Here is a 22,343-nt window from a genome sequence, read left to right as displayed (position 1 = left end):
ACATGGTAATAAGAAAATACATATAGATAATTACCTTAAATGTAAATGGATTAAATGCTCCAACCAAAAGAAACAGACTGGCTGAATGGATACAAAAACAAGACCCGTACATATGCTGCCTACAAGAGACCCACTTCAGACCTAGGGACACATGCAGACTGAAAGTGAGGGGATGGAAAAAGACATTCCGTGCAAATGGAAATCAAAAGAAAGCTGGGGCTTCACTGGTGGCGCAGTGGTTGGGGGTCCGCCTGCCAATGCAAGGGATGTGGGTTCATGCCCTGGTCCAGGAGGATCCCGCATGCCGCGGAGCGGCTGGGCCTGTGGGCCATGGCCGCTGAGCCTGCGCGTCCGGAACCTGTGCTCCTCAGCGGGAGGGGCTGCAGCGGTGGGAGGCCCGCGTATCACAAAAAAGAAATAAAAGAAAGTTGAAGTAGCAATTCTCCTATCACACAAAATAGACTTTAAAACAAAGAGTATTACAAGAGACAAAGAAGGACACTACATAAGGATCAAGGGATCAATCCAAGAAGAAAATGTAAAAATTGTAAATATTTGTGCACCCAACATAGGAGCACCTCAATACATAAGGCAAATGCTAACAGCCATAAAAGGGGAAATTGAGAGTAACACAATCATAGTAGGGGACATTAACACCCCACTTTCACCAATGGACAGATCATCCAAACTGAAAATAAATAAGGAAATACAAGATTTAAATGACACATTAAGCAAGATGCACTTAATTCATATTTACAGGACATTCCATCCATAAACAGAATACACTTTCTTCTCAAGTGCTCATGGAACATTCTCCAGGATAGATCATATCTTGGGTCACAAATCAAGCCTTGGTAAATTTAAGAAAGTTGAAATCGTATCAAGTATCTTTTCCGACCACAATGCTATGAGGCTAGATATATCAACTACAGGAAAAAAATGTGTAAAAAGTACAAGCACATGGAGACTAAACAATACACCACTTAATAACAAAGAGATCACTGAAGAAATCAAAGAGGATATCAAAAAATACCTAGAAACAAATGACAATGAAAACATGATGACCCCCAATCTATGGGATGCAGCAAAAGCAGTTCTAAGAGGGAATTTTATAGTAATACAATCCTACCTCAAGGAACAAGAAAAATCTCAAATAAAATACCTAACCTTACACATAAAGCCATTAGAGAAAGAACAACAAAAAACCTCCAAAGTTAGCAAAGGAAAGAAATCATAAAGATCAGATCAGCAATAAATGAAAAAGAAATGAATGAAACGATAGCAAAGATCAATAAAACTAAGAGCTGCTTCTTTGAGAAGATAAACAAAATTGATAAACCATTAGCTGGACTCATCAAGAAAAAAAGGGAGAAGACTCAAATCAATAGAATTAGAAATGAAAAAGGAGAAGTAACAACTGACACTGCAGAAATACGAAGGATCATGAGAGATTACTACAAGCAACTATATACCAATAAAATGGACAACCTGGAAGAAATGGACAAATTCTTACAAAAGCACAACCTTCCAAGACTGAACCAGGAAGAAATAGAAAATATAAATAGACCAACCACAAGAAATGAAACTGAGACTGTGATTAAAAATCTTCCAACAAACAAAAACCCAGGACCAGATGGCTTCACAGTCAAATTCTATCAAACATTTAGAGAAGCATTAACACCTATCCTTCTCAAACTCTTCCAAAATATAGCAGAGGGAGGAACACTTCTGAACTCCTTCAACAAGGCCACTGTCACCCTGATAGCAAAACCAAAGATGTCACAAAAGAAAGAAAACTACATGCCAATATCACTGATGAACACAGATGCAAAAATCCTCAACTAAATACTAGCAAACAGAATCCAACAGCACATTTAAAGGATCATACACCATGATCAAGTGGGGTTTATCCCAGGAATGCAAGGATTCTTCAATATATGCAAATCAATCAATGTGATACACCATATTAACAAACTGAAGGAGAAAAACTATATGATCATCTCAAGAGATGCAGAAAAAGCTTTTGACAAAATTCAACACCCATTTATGATAAAAACCCTCCAGAAAGTAGGCACAGAGGGAACTTACCTCAACATACTAAAGGCCATATATGACAAACACACAGCCAGCATTGTTCTCAATGGTGAAAAACTGAAAGCATTTCCACTAAGATCAGGAACAAGACAAGGTTGCCCACTCTCACCACTATTATTCAACACAGTTTTGGAACTTTTAGCCACAGCAATCAGAGAAGAAAAAGAAATAAATGGAATCTAAATTGGAAAAGAAGAAGTAAAGCTGTCACTGTTTGCAGATGAAATGATACTATATAGAGAGAATCCTAAAGAAGCTACCAGAAAACTACTAGAGCTAATCAAAGAATTTGGTTATGTAGCAGGATTCAAAATTAATGCACAGAAATCTCTTGCATTCCTATACACTAATGATGAAACATCTGAAACAGAAATTAAGGAAACACTCCCATTTACCATTGCAACAAAAAGAATAAAATACCTAGGAATAAACCTACCTGAGGAGACAAAAGACCTGTAAGCAGAGAACTGTAAGACACTGATGAAAGAAATTAAAGATTATACAAACAAATGGAGAGATATACCATGTTCTTGGATTGGAAGAATCAACATTGTGAAATAGACTATACTACCCAAAGCAATCTACAAATTCAGTGCAATGTGTATCAAACTACCAATGGCAATTTTCACAGAAGTAGAACAAAAAATTTCACAATTTGTATGGAAACACAAAAGACCCCGAATAGCCAAAGCAGTCTTGAGGGAAAAAAACGGAGCTGGAGGAATCAGGCTCCCTGACTTCAGACTATACTACAAAGCTACAGTAATCAAGACAGTATGGTACTGGCACAAAAACAGAAATATAGATCGATGGAACAGGATAGAAAGACCAGAGATAAACCCATGCACATATGGTCACCTTATTTTTGATAAAGGAGGCAAGAATATATAATGGAGAAAAGACAGCCTCTTCAATAAATGGTGCTGGGAAAACTGGACAGCTGCATGTAAAAGAATGAAATTAGAACACTGCCTAACACCATACACAAAAATAAACTCAAAATGGATTAAAGACTTAAATTAAGGCCAGACACTATAAAACTCTTAGAGGAAAACATAGGTAGAACACTGAATGACATAAATCACAGCAAGATCCTTTTTGACCCACCTCCTAGAGTAGTGGAAATAAAAACAAAAATGAACAAATGGGACCTAATGAAACTTAAAAGTTTTTGCACAGCAAAGGAAAACATAAACAAGACGAAAAGACAACCCTCGGAATGGGAGAAAATGTTTGCAGATGAAGCAACTGACAAAGGATTAATCTGCAAAATTTTACAAGCAGCTCATGCAGCTCAATATCAAAAAAACAAACAACCCAATCCAAGTACGGGCAGAAGACCTAAATAGACATTTATCCAAAGAAGATATACAGATTGCCAACAAACACATGAAAGAATGCTCAACATCACACATCATTAGAGAAATGCAAATCAAACCACAATGAGGTATCACCTCACACTGGTCAGAATGGCCATCATCAAAAAATCTACAAACAGTAAATGCTGGAGAGGGTGTGGAGAAAAGGGAACCCTCTTGCACTGTTGGTGGGAATGTAAATTGATACAGCCACTATGGAGAACAGTATGGCGGTTCCTTAAAAAACTACAAATAGAACTACCATATGACCCAGCAATCCTACTACTGGGCATATACCCTGAGAAAACCATAATCAAAAAGAGTCATGTACTAAAATGTTCATTGCAGCTCTATTTACAATAGCCAGGACATGGAAGCAACCTAAGTGTCCTCGGCATATGAATGGATAAAGAAGATGTGGCAAATATATACAACGGACTATTACTCAGTGATAAAAAGAAACGAAATTGAGTTATTTGTAGTGAGGTGGATGGACCTAGAATCTGTCATACAGAGTGAAGTAAGTCAGGAAGAGAAAAACAAATACTGCATGCTAACACATATATATGGAATAAAAAAAAATAGTGTTCTGATGAACCTAGGGGCAGAACAGGAATAAATACGCAGACGTAGAGAATGCACTTGAGGACACGGGGATGGGGAAGGGTAAGCTGGGACGGAGTGAGAGAGTGGTATGGACTTATATACACTACCAAATGTAAAATAGATAGCTAGTGGAGGCAGCCACATAGCACACGGAGATCAGCTCGGTACTCTGTGACCACTTAGAGGGGTGGGATATGGAGGGTGGGAGGGAGATGCAAGAGGGAGAAGATATGGGGATATATGTATATGTGCAGCTGATTCACTTTGTTATACAGCAGAAACTAACACAGCATTGTAAAGCAATTATACTCCAATAAAGATGTAAATAAATAAATAAATAAATAAATAGAGGAAAGTAAGGAAAGGAGGGAGGGAGTGAGGGAGGGAGGAAGGAAGGAAAGATGGGTAACTTGGGAGGTTGGGGGTAAGGGGCAAGCCACCTGGAGAGAAGAGGGGTTCTCTCCCAGGCCCAGGGTTATGACAAGACACTAAGGTCCTATAGGAAAAAAAAAAGGGAAAAATGTTCTGGTAGTGTGAATTTTAATAACTAAATATCATGCAATACCCTACAACACACCCCAGTAAAGATGTGTTCAATCTTGAGCTGACAGTGTTTGTGGAAGAAAAGAATCAGCAGCTGCATCATGTAGAAAAGGTACAACATGTATCAGAGATGTAAGGCTGACGTGACAAAGAGGCAAACAAGCTCCTTAGGATCCACAGATGTGCTGTGAATGACACTGAGTTCCCTGCTGCACTAGGGAGGAACAGGGACAATAAAGCCTCATTTTATTCGAATCTCAAAACCTAGGGTGCCCTCAGCTGGGGTTCCACAAAGAGGCATGACAACCAAGTTCCTATTTCTGACCAACGTCACTTGACTGACAGTGGCAGGATATAAAAAAAAAGCCAGCATGGTGAAGGAAGAGGTCCACACTGATGACAAAGGGCCCCCTACACGGATGCACACTTTGAGTGGCTCCTCTCACCTGGAGCCACCAAGTAAGTGAGGGATCCTAAGGCAACGGCTCCAAATGGGGAAGTAAAGCAAAGATGACTTTGATACTGTGTGTGTGTGTGTGTGTGTGTGTGTGTGTGAGAGAGAGAGAGAGAGAGAGAGAGAGAGAAAGAGAGAAAGAAAGAGAGAGAGAAAGAGAGAGAGAAAGAGAGAAAAGAAAAAGATACAAAACTAAGATTTTCCTCTTCTCTTCTGAAGGTGCAAGGGAGGGGCATACTAAGGAGAAGACAGTAGAAGAAATGCACGCTACTGGAGATGTCACTTTGTCACCGACACCGTTTAGAACTTTGCACATAGTGATAATGTTAATTGGTTTTATTGTCTAAAACTTACTGCTCGTACGCAGGCGGCTGCCTGTAGTGTCCCCGCCTCGGTCCAGCACTGGTGTCTACAGTGGCGTGTGCACTGCAGGCATTAGCATAACTGAGGGAAAGAATCAAAGAGCTCCCGTGGGTGCAGAAGGCTGAAAGTGGGGCCTCCCACCAGGATCCTGAGGGGACCGGAGAATGAATCTGAGCGCCCATACAATCCGGTGGGGCAGGGTGTGCCCTACACTCTTGGCTATCATGTGCTGGAAGAAGGGCAGGAAGAAGATTATTATTTTGGTGGCAGGAAATAAAGGGGATAGTTAAAAATATAGTATCTATCTTAACCTGACTTTATATTAAATATTTTTATGCTAATTAAGCTTCTAATTATAAATCCATAGCAGGAATTCTTGCAAGAAGTGTTACGTAGAGGAAAAAGCCACAGCATGTGTCAGCACGGTGCACACTCCCCGTGTCCCATCAACTGAAGGGGGAGTTTCATGGAATCACAGGCAGAGCCCACTGTGGCCAGAGGCCAGCTGGGGAATCAAGCTGTTAGCTCCAGCAAGGTGGCTCTACCGCACTGAGCCTTTGGGCACGTGTGGGTGGTCTTCTGCTGGACGTTGTTGATCCCTTACACAGGGAGAGAGGGAGAGAGGGAGAAGGGAGATAAAAAGGTAATAGAGAAAGAGGAGAAGCAAACATCATACACCTTTAATAATATAAAAAGCTTTTTTAAAAATATGAACTGAACTTTAAAGAACAATGAAAAAAGGGCACGAGGGGGCTTCCCTGGTGGCGCAGTGGTTGAGAGTCCGCCTGCCGATGCAGGGGACACAGGTTCGTGCCCCGGTCTGGGAGGATCCCACATGCCGCGGAGCGCCTGGGCCCGTGAGCCATGGCCGCTGAGCCTGCGCGTCCGGAGCCTGTGCTCTGCAACGGGAGAGGCCACAACAGTGAGAGGCCCGCGTACCCCCCAAAAAAAAAAAGGGCAGGAGGCAGAAGACGTGAAGGAGGCCACTGGTTTGCTTGTGGCTCACAACTGATGTTTGAAATTAACTACACATGAAACATAACAGAGAATACTGAATTATCTCTTAGAGAGACTAAGATGACCTCCCAGAGCATGAAATATTCTCACGAGCCTTCAGAAGAAGGGGCTGTGCACATCCTTTGTGTTTCCTGAAGTACCTTGCAAACAGCCATGGAACTGATTTGCTGAACTGAGCTCCGCCCGGTCAGATGTTAACCAAGCAGGAGAGTTTTCTACAGCAATTTACAACAGAACTCATTACTCCTATGATTAAATGTTGAGAAATCTCAGGGCTTCTTAGAAACAGAACCCTGACATAAAAATTCTTCAACAGAAGATAGATAAGGCGGCAGAAACCCTGACTGGGAGTGCGGACTCTGCCACTACAGCTTGGTCTATGACTTTGGCCAGTGATTTAACCATGTCACTTTTTAAAAAAACCACCAAGTATACAAACCAGAAGCAGTGGTAAAAATAATGACATTGAAAGACTGAGGACATTCAGTACCCTCTTGTCCTCTGCACTTGGACAATTCGATAATCATCAACTGGGAGATGTGTGTTACAGCCCAGTCTTCACTGCAGGTTTTCTATTTAAAATTTAATACCTGAGAGGCCCTAAGCCAGGATTTATTTCCCCCCTAAGAAAATATATCATTCTGTCACTGAAGTACCAGAAGGGTTGCCTGAGCCTCCAGAGGGAAAAGTGAAAAGCTCTGTAAGTTCCTTCAAGGGATTTCACACGTCTTTGTTTTCTCCTCCCAAGAGAGATTTGGGGTAACGGTAATGTCTGCCACGGCATCACCCGGATTAAACTTCTGTGGGCAGGAAATGCATCAGCACTTACATCATTTACAAGAGCATGCATGAAGAAACCAATACAGCATTAAAAACAAATTAAATGAGCAGGAAATTTCTAATGCACAGTCTGTTTTCTCTGTGGCTCTCAACTTCCCTGGGAACCTCCCAGAAACGATTTAAAAGCCTGAGAGAACACTTACCACATAGAGACCAGGGTAAAGATTAAGTTCTCACAGGAAGTTCACATATGAAGTCTGAGAACTCAACACTGGGTTAGCTTTGACCCCACTTATTATAAAATGCTGTAAGTATCTGTGTGAGCACATGCACCACACCCCAAAACAGGAAAGTCAGGAAAAGAGTGAAAACCAAAGAAACGTGTATAGCAAGGTTTAAAAGTGAGGCTCAAAAGATGAGAAGACCAAAGTTCTGTTGAAACATATAAAATAAAAACAGGAAAAGGACCTCAAATTATCAAATGCAACCTCCATTTAATGTAGAGGAACCTGAGGCCCAGGATTGCAACTGGTCCCACAGCGGCTCTTCAGCCATATGAGGTCTGTGCACCCAACAGGTGCAGGTATACATCGGAGGCAGTATCCTCATAGCCTTCCTCTCTTGATGAATTAGTCAATATACGCCAAATAAAACTCTGATTTATTTCTTAAAGCACTTCCTTCCACTTCCTAAATCAGGGTTTGCATGAAATTTGAGAGTTCATTTAGTTCATTCCTGTTACATTAAGCAGAACGAAGTTTCAGAAATATAACAGATACTCACTTTCCTTGTTTGTTTTTGGGTCTATAAAGAAGATGAGCTCTTAATTATTTTGATATTGCCAACATTTATTGATTCAAAACAATGCTGGAATACCTATAATGGGTAACTCACCATGTCATGTCCAATGGGAAATACGTTAATTAATGTGGCATAGATCCTGCTCTCAAGATGCCCAAGGACGAGGAGGGCAAGACGAGGCATGTACTAAAATCATCATAATATCAGGCAGACAAGGGCCAGGAAATTACTACAGGAGTAGAATAGATGATGTCATTATTCCTACCTGGGGGATGAGTAAAGTGACATAAACGCAACTCTGAGACTGGATTACATTACATGGAGAAACAAGGGCATTCCAAGCTAGATGCTGTTCAGTCAAGAGCAAGGCAGTAGCAAACGTGGAGTATATATGGAGAAAACACAAACAGGTTCAGTTTTGCAAAAGGCGGCATACAAATTGGAGAGTCTGTGCGCTATAAAACTAGAAAGGTAGATTTAATCCGGAGCACGCTAGATCTCTGGAGCTACGAAAAAAAATGCTTTTCCCCTTCATCCTATAGTCCATATGGAATCGTTCATTTATCTTTTATACAAAATTCTGAAGCAACCCCTAAGTAATGGGCACCAAGGAAAGGCACGAGGCATGTAATTTGAGAAAAACACGGTCTCTACCTCCAAGGAACTTAGTCTCCACTAGGAATGACACATAAGCAGCCGATGATGACCACACAATAGTGTGAGAGATGTCATGACAGCAAGCCAGGGTCACATAGAAGTGTATGAGAAAAGTCACTGAAAATCAGGCTTGTAAGGGAAGAATAACAGGGGTCCCAAAGGAAGAAACTGAAGATAAGCAGTAGTTATTGAAATAAAAGAGGGGATGTTGGGTATTCAGAATAAGATAAAAGTATGTTAAAAACACTTGAAGGTGTGAGAAAGTATAAAGTGTTCAGAACAGAAACTACCTTTTAACCCAAAGCCATAGGAAACTATGAAATCATGATGATGTCCAAAATTATGATTCAGGAAAATATATCTGGCAGCAGTCTGTAGAAAATAATTGGAAAGCGGAAATCACTACAAAATGTTTAACTCCAGAATCTAGAAAAATGGTAGGGAGGACCCAAACTGGCCCAGTTCCAGTGAGAATACCACGGACACAGAATTCATGCAACTGAGCAAATCACAAACTTAGGGAACAAAGGAAATGCCAGGTGCCTCACATTTTATAATGGATTGATCAAAACTGGGAACTAGGAAGGAAAAGCATCTGCAGCAGGAAATCGAGACATGGGAAAATATTCAAGAAGCAGACAGAGAGCAGAACCCATAGAGAGAAAGGAGGAGAAGCTGGAATAAAGGTCCAACAGGAACACAGGAGGAAGAAAGGTGTGGGTACTGCGGGGAGTGCAACGACAGGAAGAAAGGCTTCTGGTGACAAAACCAATGCTGTCCCTCAGTAAAGGAGCTTCGGGAGAAAACAGCAGAAGCCAAATTGTAAAATATCATGGAGTACTAGACTGTGAAAGCAGATTACTCTTTAGAACTCCTGAGAAATTGAACAAGGGAGGAAAGGAGAAAGGCTGGTAATTTGAGAAGCATCATGGGAAATTTTTTTGGTAGAGGAGACTTGAAAAAGGTCAGAAAAAATAATTCAGAAGAGAGAGAATTTAATGATCTTTATTGGCAGGCAATTCATATTTCTAACTTAAATCTACAGTCTGAAGCATTTCCTCCTGCTTTGCTTTTAAAGACTGAGAACTTCCATCTGCCATCCTCTAAATGGTGAAGACCTTCATATAGTTGGGACCTATCATTTTTATCACTCCTCAGTCTTCAATTCTGGGTGAAAATACCAATCCATTAGTCCTTTCTCGTGAGTTTTATTCTTTGCCATGGCGTTCCCTTTGAACGCTTCTCTATATTCTAGAGTCTTTTGGGAAAAAAAGCCATAAGAGGGTCCAACAATTTAATAAAGGCTAAGTCTAAACTGACATTTTAAAAAGGTAGGTGTATGATGATCCCTCTATTCTTGTGCTTTGCAAAGTCGTTTTGTTTTCAAAGCAGAAGAACCATTTCTTCTAATTACATCATCTACAAGATCCAAGGAGCTGCTATGAATAGAGCAAAGGTAAGCAAAATAGAGCCTCAACCATGGGGCTTTCCTCCCCATCCCACAGAAGCTATTGTAAAATAGTGCTGAACACTGGCAGTGTGTTGCTTATTAGTTTTTAACATTTCTCATAGAATATCTATGCAAGTTATCTTTCTTATATCATATAAAAATCACCTTCATCACTATATAATCTGGAGCTCTTTCCTGAAACCTTTCCCTACTTACAAATGTTATGCAGAATTCTGACCACACAATCCCGGACATGAGTGACCTCTTTTCTAAATAGCTTCATGACAGCTCAAACCTATGTGAACACTGTCTTGAAGTCAGGTCACTGATGAGCTTAGAAACAGCAGGACTGACCCAAATACTGTTTATCTGTTGTAAAGAAAATGTTTCTTCTTCTTCCCTCCACAGAAAAGTCAAAATTAATAAAATTTCTCCTCCACTAAATATCCTAAAAGCCCTGAGCTACAAAATGTATCATCTGTAAAAAGTGATAGAAAAGAACTGTAAAACGTATATTTGTTGTTCGCAATTGATACTAACCTAATAAATTTAACAGCCAAGCCCAGATCGGCTATACAGCAAGTTCCATTTTTCTTCACCAGGATGTTCTTACTTTTCAGATCTCGATGGGCAATTGCTGGTTTGCCTTGAGTACTAAAGATTTCGGTGTGTAAGTGACATAGGCCACTGACAGAAGAATAGGCTAACTTCAGCATCGACTTAGTATCTAGGGTGGTGGACTTCAGGTAATCATAGAGGGAACCATTTTCATGATAATCTGTGATTAGGTACAACTGGGTCCAGGACCCCGTTCCTTTGATATCTGCAGCAATGAACCCTACAAGGAAAAAAAGACAAAAAGGGTTGGTGCTATGTGTTTTCTGAATATTATCGGGATAATTATTTTTTTCAACTATCACTCTTTGTCATAGGTGTCTTTTGTTTGGCATTTCATTCAGTTTTCTGATTGTGCCTATGACAGTATTAAATCACTAATACCAATCAGAGGCCATGAAAACAGCAGGCGTCTAGAAACACTAAGAGTTTGTATCTGAAAACAGGATCCCTTTCTAATCAGCAGTTGATATTTAAATGATCTTGAGGTTAACAGTAAATAGTTCCTGGTATTACAGTTACACATAAGACACTGTTTACAAAACAGGCACACACTCCATGATTAGCTTATACTCTTTCTACTTGAATGATCCAGCTAGATCATTTCTAACTTGAGAAAATAAAAAGGAAATCAATTATCAATATAAACTCTGGACATAAATAAACCCTGCAGGTAAAATTCCCATAACTTTTCACAGCACTTAGGCAAAAATGTGCTCCTTCAATCCCTAAGAAACCTTAAGAAATTCTGGTTTTGCATTTCCCGTCCCGGAAGAAAAAGCTTTTTGAACATGTTCCATTTCCAACCCACCGTTCATTCACAGAAGTGCCTTAGTCACTCCTCCTGCGAGGTCTCCCATTAGAAGCGTATGACATTCTTGGGCTCATGCCAAGAAGAAAATGTCTATATATTTCATAACAGGTCTACACAGATGAGTTAATATGCAGATGTTAACAGAAAAAGAGAGGAAAGCTAGGAAACCCTGAACACTGCTATACAGACTTTTACTCACCCAAAATGTTTTCATGCCTCATCAACACTGTCTGATATATTTCTGTCTCTCGGAACCAGCTGGCTTCCTCTGTGGTGAAGAACACTTTCACAGCTACCTTTTCGCCACGCCACTTTCCCATCCAAACTTCCCCATAGCGCCCTTTTCCAATCTGTTTCACCATCTGAATCTGCTTAGCTATAGTCCTCTGGACCTGTTAAATCCCAAAACACATTGTTAGTGTATTCACAGCACAACAGCTTTGTTTAATCTTTTTTTTTTTTTTTCCTCCGGAGAAGAAATGCATGTAAAATATATTTAGCCAGTAGTTTTTCTTTACAGAGACAACTTATTTGCATTTATTTATTAATTTATGCTGTCCTCTTTTAAATGTATTTGAAATTGAATGTGGATTTTGAGTGTTTGAAGTATTGCTTCCAAATTATTAAGTATTTTATTCTACCTATTATTATTTTCACAGAGAAAAAACCTGAATGGGTTCACAGTAATTGGCAGAACACAATACTTTTCACTTCTACCACTATAGTGGGATACTAGATACTCTGAAGGGAATCATGTCACTATATGTTTGGATAAAATACAACCAAAGAAAAATGTAATGCACTGTTGGGCACACATAGAAAGAAAGGAAATCTCTGATCAGGGAGGAATGGAGGGAGGGAGGAAAAGAGGAAGGACAGAGTTAAGACCAGAGCAGGGATAGATAAGCATTCAGCAGCATATTCAAAAGCCAGGTTGTTGTCTGGACAAAGAATAATACCAGCACTGAGATCTAAAACATGAACTTTGACCCCTTTAAAATTAGAGAAACTGAACCCTGGGCTTTAGCATTAAGCCGGAACCACTGAATGGTACCAAATTTGTCCTAGGTTGGTAGCACACCATCACCATGGCTCCTGGCAAAAGCAAATACAAATCCTCTCTTGAGGAAATCATTCGCAGAATACGTTTCACTCCACCACTATGGTGAGATACTAGATGCTCTAAAGGAGCTCTTGCCACCATACAACTTTGATCGTGGATAAAATATAAGAAACAAAACACTGATAACACATTGTTGGGCTCACAAGGAAATAAAGGAAAGCCCCAAGGTGGGGTTGGGGGGAGAAGGAGAGAAGGAAGAGAAGAAAATGGAGGGAGAGAAAGAAAGGAAAGAGAAAGAGATCCTACAGAGTAAAACGCCTTAAAACAAAAGGAAACAGCCACTGCAAATGAGAGGCAGGAGAAACAATCCAAGCAGATTTAACCCCTTCAGATTACAGATACTGGAATACAAATACAAAATGCCAAGAACACTACAGGAGATGTGTGAAGAAATGAGACAGAATGAAATACAAGGAAACAGTAAGAAATTACTGAAAATTATACTTTGAGGTGGAAGAGTTGTCATAACAAGAAATGTAAAATGGAGACGTAAAACAGCCGATTAGAGCTGGGGAGAAAGTTAAACTGTGAGGGAGCTCTGAAGAATTATAGAGTGCAGCAGAGACAAAGAGAAGGAAAATAGGAGAGCTAAACGGCATAAAGGTTGTAAGTCTCTTTACACATGATCTTCATTCTACCTCTGCTTAAATGTTTTAAGAACTCCATGACTGAAGGGGCTAAGTATTGGTGACCATTTACATAATTTGGGAGACCTATATAAAGAATAGAACTCTCATAAGACCTGGTCAGAAAATTGGAATGTACTCTTCGCAGAGACATGCTTTGCATCAAGTAAACCCAAAGTGTTTCTTTCTGTATTTGCACTTTTAAGGGCCATGTAATTATACTGAGTCCACCTAGATAATCCAGAATAATCTCACTTCAAGGACAGCTGATAAGCAACCTTCGTTCCCCTTTACCATGTAAAGTAACAGATTCTAGGGATTAGGACATGGACATTTTGGGGGGGCCAGTATTCTGCCTACCACAGATGTCTATCAGCTGGGATGTGCTCTGTTTTTGCATAATGGACGATTTTATCAATTCAAGAGGTAATGCTATCCATTGCCAGAACCATTACCAGCACTAATATCAGACTGAAAGCTTTTGGGGACAAGATAAAGTCCTTTTTTCTTTTCCTGTGAAAGAAGAATTAAAAAATAAAAGCATTACTGACATGCCATTTAGCCACTCAGCCTGAAGGAAATGAGGAAGTATGTATGAAGAGCAGCCTTCCTCCCTTTAGGAGTCAGAAAGGCTCTGTGAGGACCCCTTCAGCACATTTCCATTCCTAAATAAGGGAACAGAAGCGTCAAGGGCACTAAGCAGTTGAGAGCCAAATCCGTAAGTAGTTAAATTATTGACTTGAGGAGACTTCCTACATTTATTCAAGAAATATTACTAATTTATAGATGTTACAAAGCAGTACTTACGTAAATCTACAGAACATTTCCTAGCAAACAGCTTTATATCCACTTCTTTTCTAATGATAACATATATAATTAATTTCATGAAAGCATAGTTGGAATTGGCAATGCTCACAAGAACAGGAATAACTTATCTCAAAGATAAAAAGTCTCACTAAATTATATTCAGAAATTTAAAATATACTTATATTTTGAGATTTATTATAACATCTATGGACCTGAAAATATAATTTGAAAAATGTTTTAACTATGTTATTTGAGTTTTTATTTCATTTAGTTAATGTTTCAGGTCTTTCTGTACTTAAACTTTCCCTCTGTATTACATTCTTAGATATCAATTCTGAAAGTTAGATTGTATAAATAAAAAACATCACTATAATTGTGATTCCAAAAAGAGAAGAATTACTTCATGCAAAATGGGTACAATTAGCTGTATAAGGATTATAAGGAGTTATCACTATTTCAGAAATGTCCTCTTATCTAGTGATCAGCTATCTGATAGTGTCTAACGGTTAAGCCCGTGTACACGATGGACACTAAAAACCATGTAGTTGTAAGTAATGCTCTGTGCTCTCTACATGTCCCTGAATTAACAAAACACACACCCCTACACACGAATATACTGTTTAAAATACTTTGCTTAGTAAGGCTGACTTAATGATACATATTGGAAATATTTTTCACGAAAGATTCCTCAACTAAGAGGTTTGATGTTCAGTTAGACAATTTACTTCACCTTCTGTTCCTTTACGAGGTCAGATAAATAGGGTATAAATAAATAATAATAGTGTTACTATTTACTGAGCGCTTACTATGTATGTATTAAATGTGCCAGGCATGTTTATATGTATATTTATTTATATATGTATGTGTATATTTATATATATGTATATTTATTTATATATGTATATTTATTTATGTATGTGTATGTATGTTTATATATATGTATATTTGTTTATATATCTGTATATGTAGATTTATCTTTATATGTATATGTATATATATATATATATATATATATATATGGCAGGCAAACTATCTTAATTCTTACAACCACCCTATGATATTCCTCCCTTAAAGGATTTATATACAAAGTCACTTGGCAAATATTAGGTCCAAGTATGTGTTTATACACATGGCATGAACTTTCCCTTTACGTTAATGAAATAAACCACAAATCGGAATATGCAGAGAGACTATTGTGCATTTCTGCATTGTTTATCTTAAAAATCAAATCTTAAAACAGGATCGTAAATCTGTAATACTGAGAATTTCCCCTCACTAAACTGAGTTTGACAGGATCCTTCTTCCCATCCTGTTGCTATCAAACGCAATTCTTTGTTTTATTTAATATTTGGTTCACAAACATGAAGAGCACAGATTCTACAGGCAGATCATCTGGGTTTGAATCCTGGCTTCTCCACATATTAACCAGTTGGCCCAAGTCAGGGGCCTATGCCCCTGCTGTGCGATACAGGGATACATTTCTAGTACTACCTCACAGCTGCTATGAGGATTAAATGAGAGTCTGGCCAGGACTGGACCAGTTAATAGTCAAATGCTGGGTTTTTTTGGTGTCTAGATTACAGAAGTAAGATATTATAATTTTCACAGATATTAAAAGTTGGAGTGGAAAAAACAAATTATTGAGCAGCCTCTTTAATCACTCAGGTATGCTACTAAGGATACAAAGTGAAAAAATGTAGTCTCCACCCCAAAGAGATGAGAGTCTACCTAAAGACACAGGTACACTAACACCAATTACAATGTTATTTTAAACTGCTACACTGGTACAATAAGCAAACTGTTAAGACAGAAGTTAAACAGACTGGCTCAGTCTGGGCTAATCTGTCACAGAGATAAAACATGGGGTAAGCCTTGAGCCATAGTCTGAGGAACTCTCCAGAAAGACATTACATTTGCAAAGGCATGGATTTTAAAAACACGTTGTATTTTCGAAACAACTACTCAAGGCTGACGCTAGAGCTCAAGAAACAGGTGGGGAAGAGGTGGGAGGAGAGGGATGTCGTGCTCACCAAGCTAAGAAAGAAGACCCATAACCACTACTAGATTTTAGAATGTGTTATCCAGGGAAGTAAAAGAGTTAATAGGGGGCTTCCCTGGTGGCGCAGTGGTTGAGAGTCTGCCTGTCGATGCAGGGGACGCGGGTTCGTGACCCGGTCCGGGAGGATCCCACATGCCGCAGAGCGGCTGGGCCCGTAAGCCATGGCCGCTGAGCCTGCGCGTCCGGAGCCTGTGCTCCGCAGTGGGAGAGGCCGCAGCGGTGAGAGGCCCGCGTACCGCACAAAAAAAAAAAAAGGTCTAGAAGGAGGAAAACAGGTAGTCTTCAATTCTAACAGCGTATCTGATTGATTAATATCAAAAGGGATTTTAATATCTGTACTTGAAAAAGAAGTGTAATAAAACATTTTTAAATATAAGAATGATATTTGCTATATATGAGTTAAATTCTAAGAATGAAAAGGCAAGCAATGTGATAAGAACTTTTACATGTAAGTTTTAAAAAAAAAACTTACATCCTAAGTAGCATTGGTTTGGTCAGTGACTACTTCACAAGTGGTTTTCTGTCTGGTTTATCACCTCCAGGGAAGGTACTAGTCGAAGAGTAGAGTTTCAGTTATGCAAGGTGAATAAGTCCTAGAGATCTACTGTACAGCACAGTATCTACAGTTAACAATACTGTATTGTATACTCTTCTACCTAGTTCAGAGCTAAAAGCTGACACTAACTTTACTTTTAGACACAATTGACATATAACATTTTGTAAGTTTAAGGTATACAATGTGTTGATTTGATATATTTATATATTGTGATATGATTATCACAGTAGTGTTAGCTAACACCTCTATTATGGGTGTATTGTATTTTTAAAATTTTTCTAAGAGCTAAGAGATTAGATCTTAGGTTGTGTGGGGTTTTTAAAATAATTTTATTTATTTTTTGGCTGCGTTGGGTCTTCGTTGCTGCGTGGGCTTTCTCTAGCTGTGGCGAGTGGGGACTACTCTTTGTTGCGGTGCCTGGGCTTCTCATTGTGGTGGCATCTCTTGTTGCGGAGCATGGGCTCTAGGCACACGGGCTTCAGTAGTTGTGGCGCATGGGCTCTAGAACGCAGCCTCAGAAGTTGTGACGCACAGGCTTAGTTGCTCCGTGGCATGTGGGATCTTCCCGGACCAGGGCTCGAACCCGTGTCCCCTGCATTGGCAGGTGGATTCTTAACCACTGTACCACCAGGGAAGTCCCTTATGTTGTGTTCTTATCATAAAATAATAATAATAAATGAATGAATGGGGCAGAGGAAAGTTTTGGAGGTGATGGATATGTTCATGGCCTCGATTGTGGTGATGGCTTCACAGATGTGTACTCATCTCCAAACTCTTCAAGTTATAAATGTATACAGCTTTTTGGATGTTAAAAATAAAAAGAGTTATAAAATAAATTCTTGGCTTGAGATTTTTTTTTAGGTTACTTTTAGTACTAAATAAAAGGTCACCAAAAGAATCAAGTAAACAAGATATCCAAAGTCAGAACCAGACAATAAAGATTAGGAAAATTAGTCTTAAGAGTTTATAAAGGAAAATATTTCTCATTGATATTGTTATTTCCATTCCAAGTCCCAACAATCTTTTTGCATGGTCCATAAAGTAACCAAATGCTTTTCTCATTAAAGCAAGTGCCTTGGGTTCAGTATATATTTTCTTCCAAGTTGGCAGTGTTGACCATCAGAAAATTAAAACTCTCCTGAATGGAAAAGCCAGGGCTTCACCCTGAAACATAAACCCTCCAGCTGAGATGCAGCCTTCTTCTCTTGTAGAAGTACTCAGATCCCATTTGGTTGTAATACTTTTGCCTTCAAAAGCCAGGCCAAAGTGCAGTAATGTTATCCTTACTGAAAACAGAGGGAAGATGGTCCCATGCTGAATGTTTTCTAATCTGCTCTTTATCAGAACATCTGAGGGTCTGGATTGCAACCATACACTTACATTAAAGAACAATGACCTCACCCCCAATATGTCAAAATGTTATCAGGAAACCCTGTATCTGAGATCTGATGTCTGACTGACTGCAGAGAGCTTTCTCTTTGTCCACTGCCCTATCTGTTTCAGTAAAATGAAACCCAGCAGTTAGTGACATTTCCTCTCAGAATACATTTCCTTTAAATTCAAGGTATGTTCTTCTCATACCAGCAGAGGGAGGCCTGAGCCGCTTCCTGAGCTCTGAGACTGCTCAATTAAGTCTCTCAGGGATTCTCCAGGAGGAATGTAAGTTTCATCCTGTTCTAATCCAATGCTGTACCGAGGTCTGGTTTCTTGTCTTTTATACCTGAAGATGCACAAAGAAAGATAATGTTAGACACTGGATTGCAATGATAGTGGCAAACATGCAGATAAAACAGTAACCACAGCAGGTTTTATCTTTGCACATAATACAAGATTAGATGCTCAGTATTTATTACCCTTAGTTATGATTTCCAGCACAAAATCGTAATTACTCTTCTAACCTATATTTTAAAGTAAACTACATGTTTTTACTCACTCACAACCACATATGATTTTTCTTCTCTATTCCTATCAAATGCATATATCCAAGCAGGCTACATTCCATTAATGTTTCTATACAGTTCCAGTATTCATTCCCTAAAATCTTTTCTTATACGGTCCCTGATCAACTACAGATGCAAATTTTTGGTTTACAAAAGACATTACAATTTTCTCATCCAAGGCAATGTATAGATAAATGAGATAAATTGAAACTTTAAAAACTTTTATCAATAATTATGCCTTCAATTAGAAATGATGTTATTTGAATCAACTCCTACTTGTAGAAAAGTAACCTAAATTACTATTACAAAAAGCCAATGATAAGAATTTAAAGGTCCTTGATATTTCACAAAGTAGAAAATGAGTTCATAGGTGACTGAAAATAATTTGTAATGACCATACTGTAATTTAATAACTGAACATAATTTATTTTAATAATTGATCTATAAATTATCTTTAAAATCTTTCAGTGCTAAGAGGATATTGTTAGCTCACAAAATAAGGAATTACTAAAGCAATTCTAAGTTCACCATGGTCATTTCTCTGCTTTGAGTCAAACCTCAGTAGCAACTAGTTGCTGAATTTCCTAGCTACCATAAATTTCCTAGGGATGAAAATTTTTCTGGGTGGTTTTGATATCTGAAGCAGAAATGAGATAGGTATCTATTAATAGCTTCATTAGGACAAATATTTCTCAATAGTAACTGATATTATCAGTGAAATCTAAGATCTAATTAGGTCAAGGAAAGCTGTGGTAAAAAATGTCAACAGGTAGAAGAGTATGAGAATGATATTATAAACTCAAAATTCTATACCTACATGTTAGAAACTTACCTGAAGTAACAGAATAAAATGATAAGGACCAAGAGCAAACTACAGACAGTCACAGATATAAGTAAGGCCTTGTGGTGTACAGGTCCATCAACAAAATCTGAAATTAAAAATAAAGTAAAAAGAGCCATGATACAGAGATTATTTTCATTTAAAATTTAGGAAGCAACTCTTTCCTAAAAGTGCTTGCTGCTCCATGTGCAAGATTTGAGAGGTCCTTTTAATCTGCTAATTGATAAGAAATATATATATATATATATATATATATATATATATATATATATATATATATACTCTCTAAATTAAATAAGTCTGAGTAACATGAATCATTGTTCATCTAGCCACTCACTTCAAGAGCATGCATTTCTTCTTCTCTGGAAGGAATAGGTTTGACATAGGATAAAAGCACAGGATATAAATAAATGTAAATGGATCAATACCCCTAAAATATAAGCAGGTTGTCCATCTTTATTTCAGATCCAGCTGATGCGTGTACAGATTTTTCTCATGTGGTTTCTGGAGCACTCTATATCATGAATTTGGATAAAAAAACAAATTTATATTCATTGTACATAAAAACCAAAGTAATCCTATGATGGATACAAAGGATCAGAATTCCTCAAATATTGCCAAATAAATAGAATACGTGATTTGCATTACTTTAAACAAAGGTGCCCTTCAAAAATACACAGCTTAATTTTTCATAAACGGCATCCTATTTTAAAAGAATGGGTATGCTCCACTCAAAGAATTACTGTGTGATCCTTTTAAGGAACAAATTATTAAACAGTATTCACGCTGTTTTAACTCCAGTTCCTGACAAATAAGATTTATAATATTACGGCATGAGTTTTCAAATGTAAAAATAAGAATGACCTGGACAGCTTTATACAGATGCATATTTACTGACTTCAACCCCAGAGATTTTTATTCAAAGTATATTTTTTCTTTTTTACAACCATCCCAGGTGATTTATATGCAGGGAGTCTCTGGAACGTATTTTAAGGAAACTGACTGAAAACCTGGTGCACTTACCTAGTAATAGAACTAGCACCGTTCTTATGAAGGGTACCATACATCCTTGAGAGAGTAATTACTGCTATTTAATGTTAAAAGGTATTGTAATTTATGACTTTGGTTACCTACAAACAAGATGTTTTCCAACTGTGCTGTATACTTTTAATGGTACGGCTACCTAAACATTTTGGCTGGGGACCTTACCCCACTAAATGTAAATTTCTTTTTTTCATTCAAAAGTAGTATACGTTCCCTGAAGAAAAACTGAAAAGCACCAACTAAAATAAAATAAATAAAATTGCCACCACCTCACTATTTACAAAAATTACTGCTAACACTTTAGTGTATGCCTTTCCAGTACCATTTCAATGAACAAAAAAAAAGTTCATGAACAAAATAGTTCACAAAAAGGCATTGTATACACCCATGCCCATAGCTGTATTATTCACAACAGCTAAAACATGGAAGAAACCCAAGTGTTCACTGATATATGAATGGATAAGCAAAATGTGGTATATACATAAGACATGGTTTAGCCTTAAAAGGAAAGAGATTCTGACATATATTACAACATGAATGAACCTTAAGGACACTGTGCTAAGTGAAACAAGCCAGTCACAAAACGACAAACACTCCACTTATATGAGATACTTAGAGAAGTCAAAACGAGAAAGACAAAAAGAAGAATGGTAGTTGCCAGGGGTTGTGGGGAGGAGAGATGGGGGAAGTTAATATTTAATGGGTAAGAGTTTCAGTTCTACAAGATGAACACAGCTATAGAGATGGATGGTGGTTATGGCTGTATAACATTATAAACATATTTAATATCACTGAACTGTACACTTGAAAGTGATTAAGACGGTAAACTTTACGTTATGTATATTTCACCACAAAAAAAAATTGGGGGAAAAAAATCATTAGAATTGCCTTGTAACTAGATTGTTTTCATTTATAATATTGTAAACATTTTCCAAAACAATAAAAATTTTTCTGCAAAATGAGTTTCAAAGATTACACAGTACACATACAGACACATCCTAATTAGAAAGTCAGTCTTCTGATGATGTATATTTAGGAGATTGCAAAGATTTTGCTACAATACATCTTTGCTGTGATACATAAAATTCTGTGATGAACGTTCTTACACATACATCATTGCACATGTCAATGATTATTTTCTTAATCTAGATTTGAAGAAGTAGAATTATTAGTTTGAAGGATATATATTTTAAGGTTCTTCATACATGTTGTCAAAGCACCCTTTAAAAAAGATTACTAGTTTCTTTTTTACCATCAATGTGAACATATGTCTTAATTATTCTGAAATAATCTCAGTCTTATAAAAAACCTGTAAGGATAAAGGACTCCAATATGCCCTTTAGAGAGTTTTCATTTTAAAAATTTTACCATATTTACTTTATAATTCTCTTGCTCTCTCAGTATGTATGTGTGTGCCTATCCCCCTCTCTATATAAAGATATGTATATGTACATGTTTGTATTCATATTTATTTATTTATATGTATGTATACTCTGTGGATCATCTGAAGTTACAGACATAATGTCTCCACCCATAAACACTTCAGAGTGAACTTCCTAAGAACAAGGACATTGTCTTACCAAATGGTAATGCAATTACCAAAATCAGGAAAGTAACACGAACACATGAAATGAAAATAAATCTTACTGTGAAATCTATCAGAGAAACTTTGGATTATTTATTATAAACTAAAATCCACAGATTTTTATACTAATTTCTCATCCAAATCTTATGATGGTTAATGTTATGATTTACTCCTCAGTCTAAAATATATGTTTAATAATTATTTATGATC

At 37.9% G+C, this 22,343-nt stretch overlaps 1 protein-coding gene across 2 annotated transcripts in view; it reads right to left on the bottom strand.

Annotated features, from left to right (window-relative positions):
- BMPR1B (bone morphogenetic protein receptor type 1B) overlaps positions 1-22,343 on the bottom strand; it is a 113,266-nt gene that overhangs the window by 13,435 nt on the left and 77,488 nt on the right. For both annotated transcript variants that reach the window (XM_060011609.1, XM_060011611.1), the window contains 4 exons: positions 19,496-19,592; positions 18,305-18,443; positions 11,752-11,944; positions 10,664-10,961 (listed from right to left, as the gene is read on the bottom strand). In XM_060011609.1, the coding sequence (XP_059867592.1) occupies positions 10,664-10,961; positions 11,752-11,944; positions 18,305-18,443; positions 19,496-19,592 (727 nt within the window). The remainder of the gene's footprint in view (positions 1-10,663; positions 10,962-11,751; positions 11,945-18,304; positions 18,444-19,495; positions 19,593-22,343) is intronic.

The sequence above is a fragment of the Delphinus delphis genome, chromosome 5 (assembly GCF_949987515.2).
Source record: "Delphinus delphis chromosome 5, mDelDel1.2, whole genome shotgun sequence".
Taxonomy (NCBI): Eukaryota; Metazoa; Chordata; class Mammalia; order Artiodactyla; family Delphinidae; genus Delphinus; species Delphinus delphis.
The sequence above is the reverse complement of the archived record's forward strand: the minus strand, read 5'-3'. Positions and strand labels throughout refer to the sequence as shown.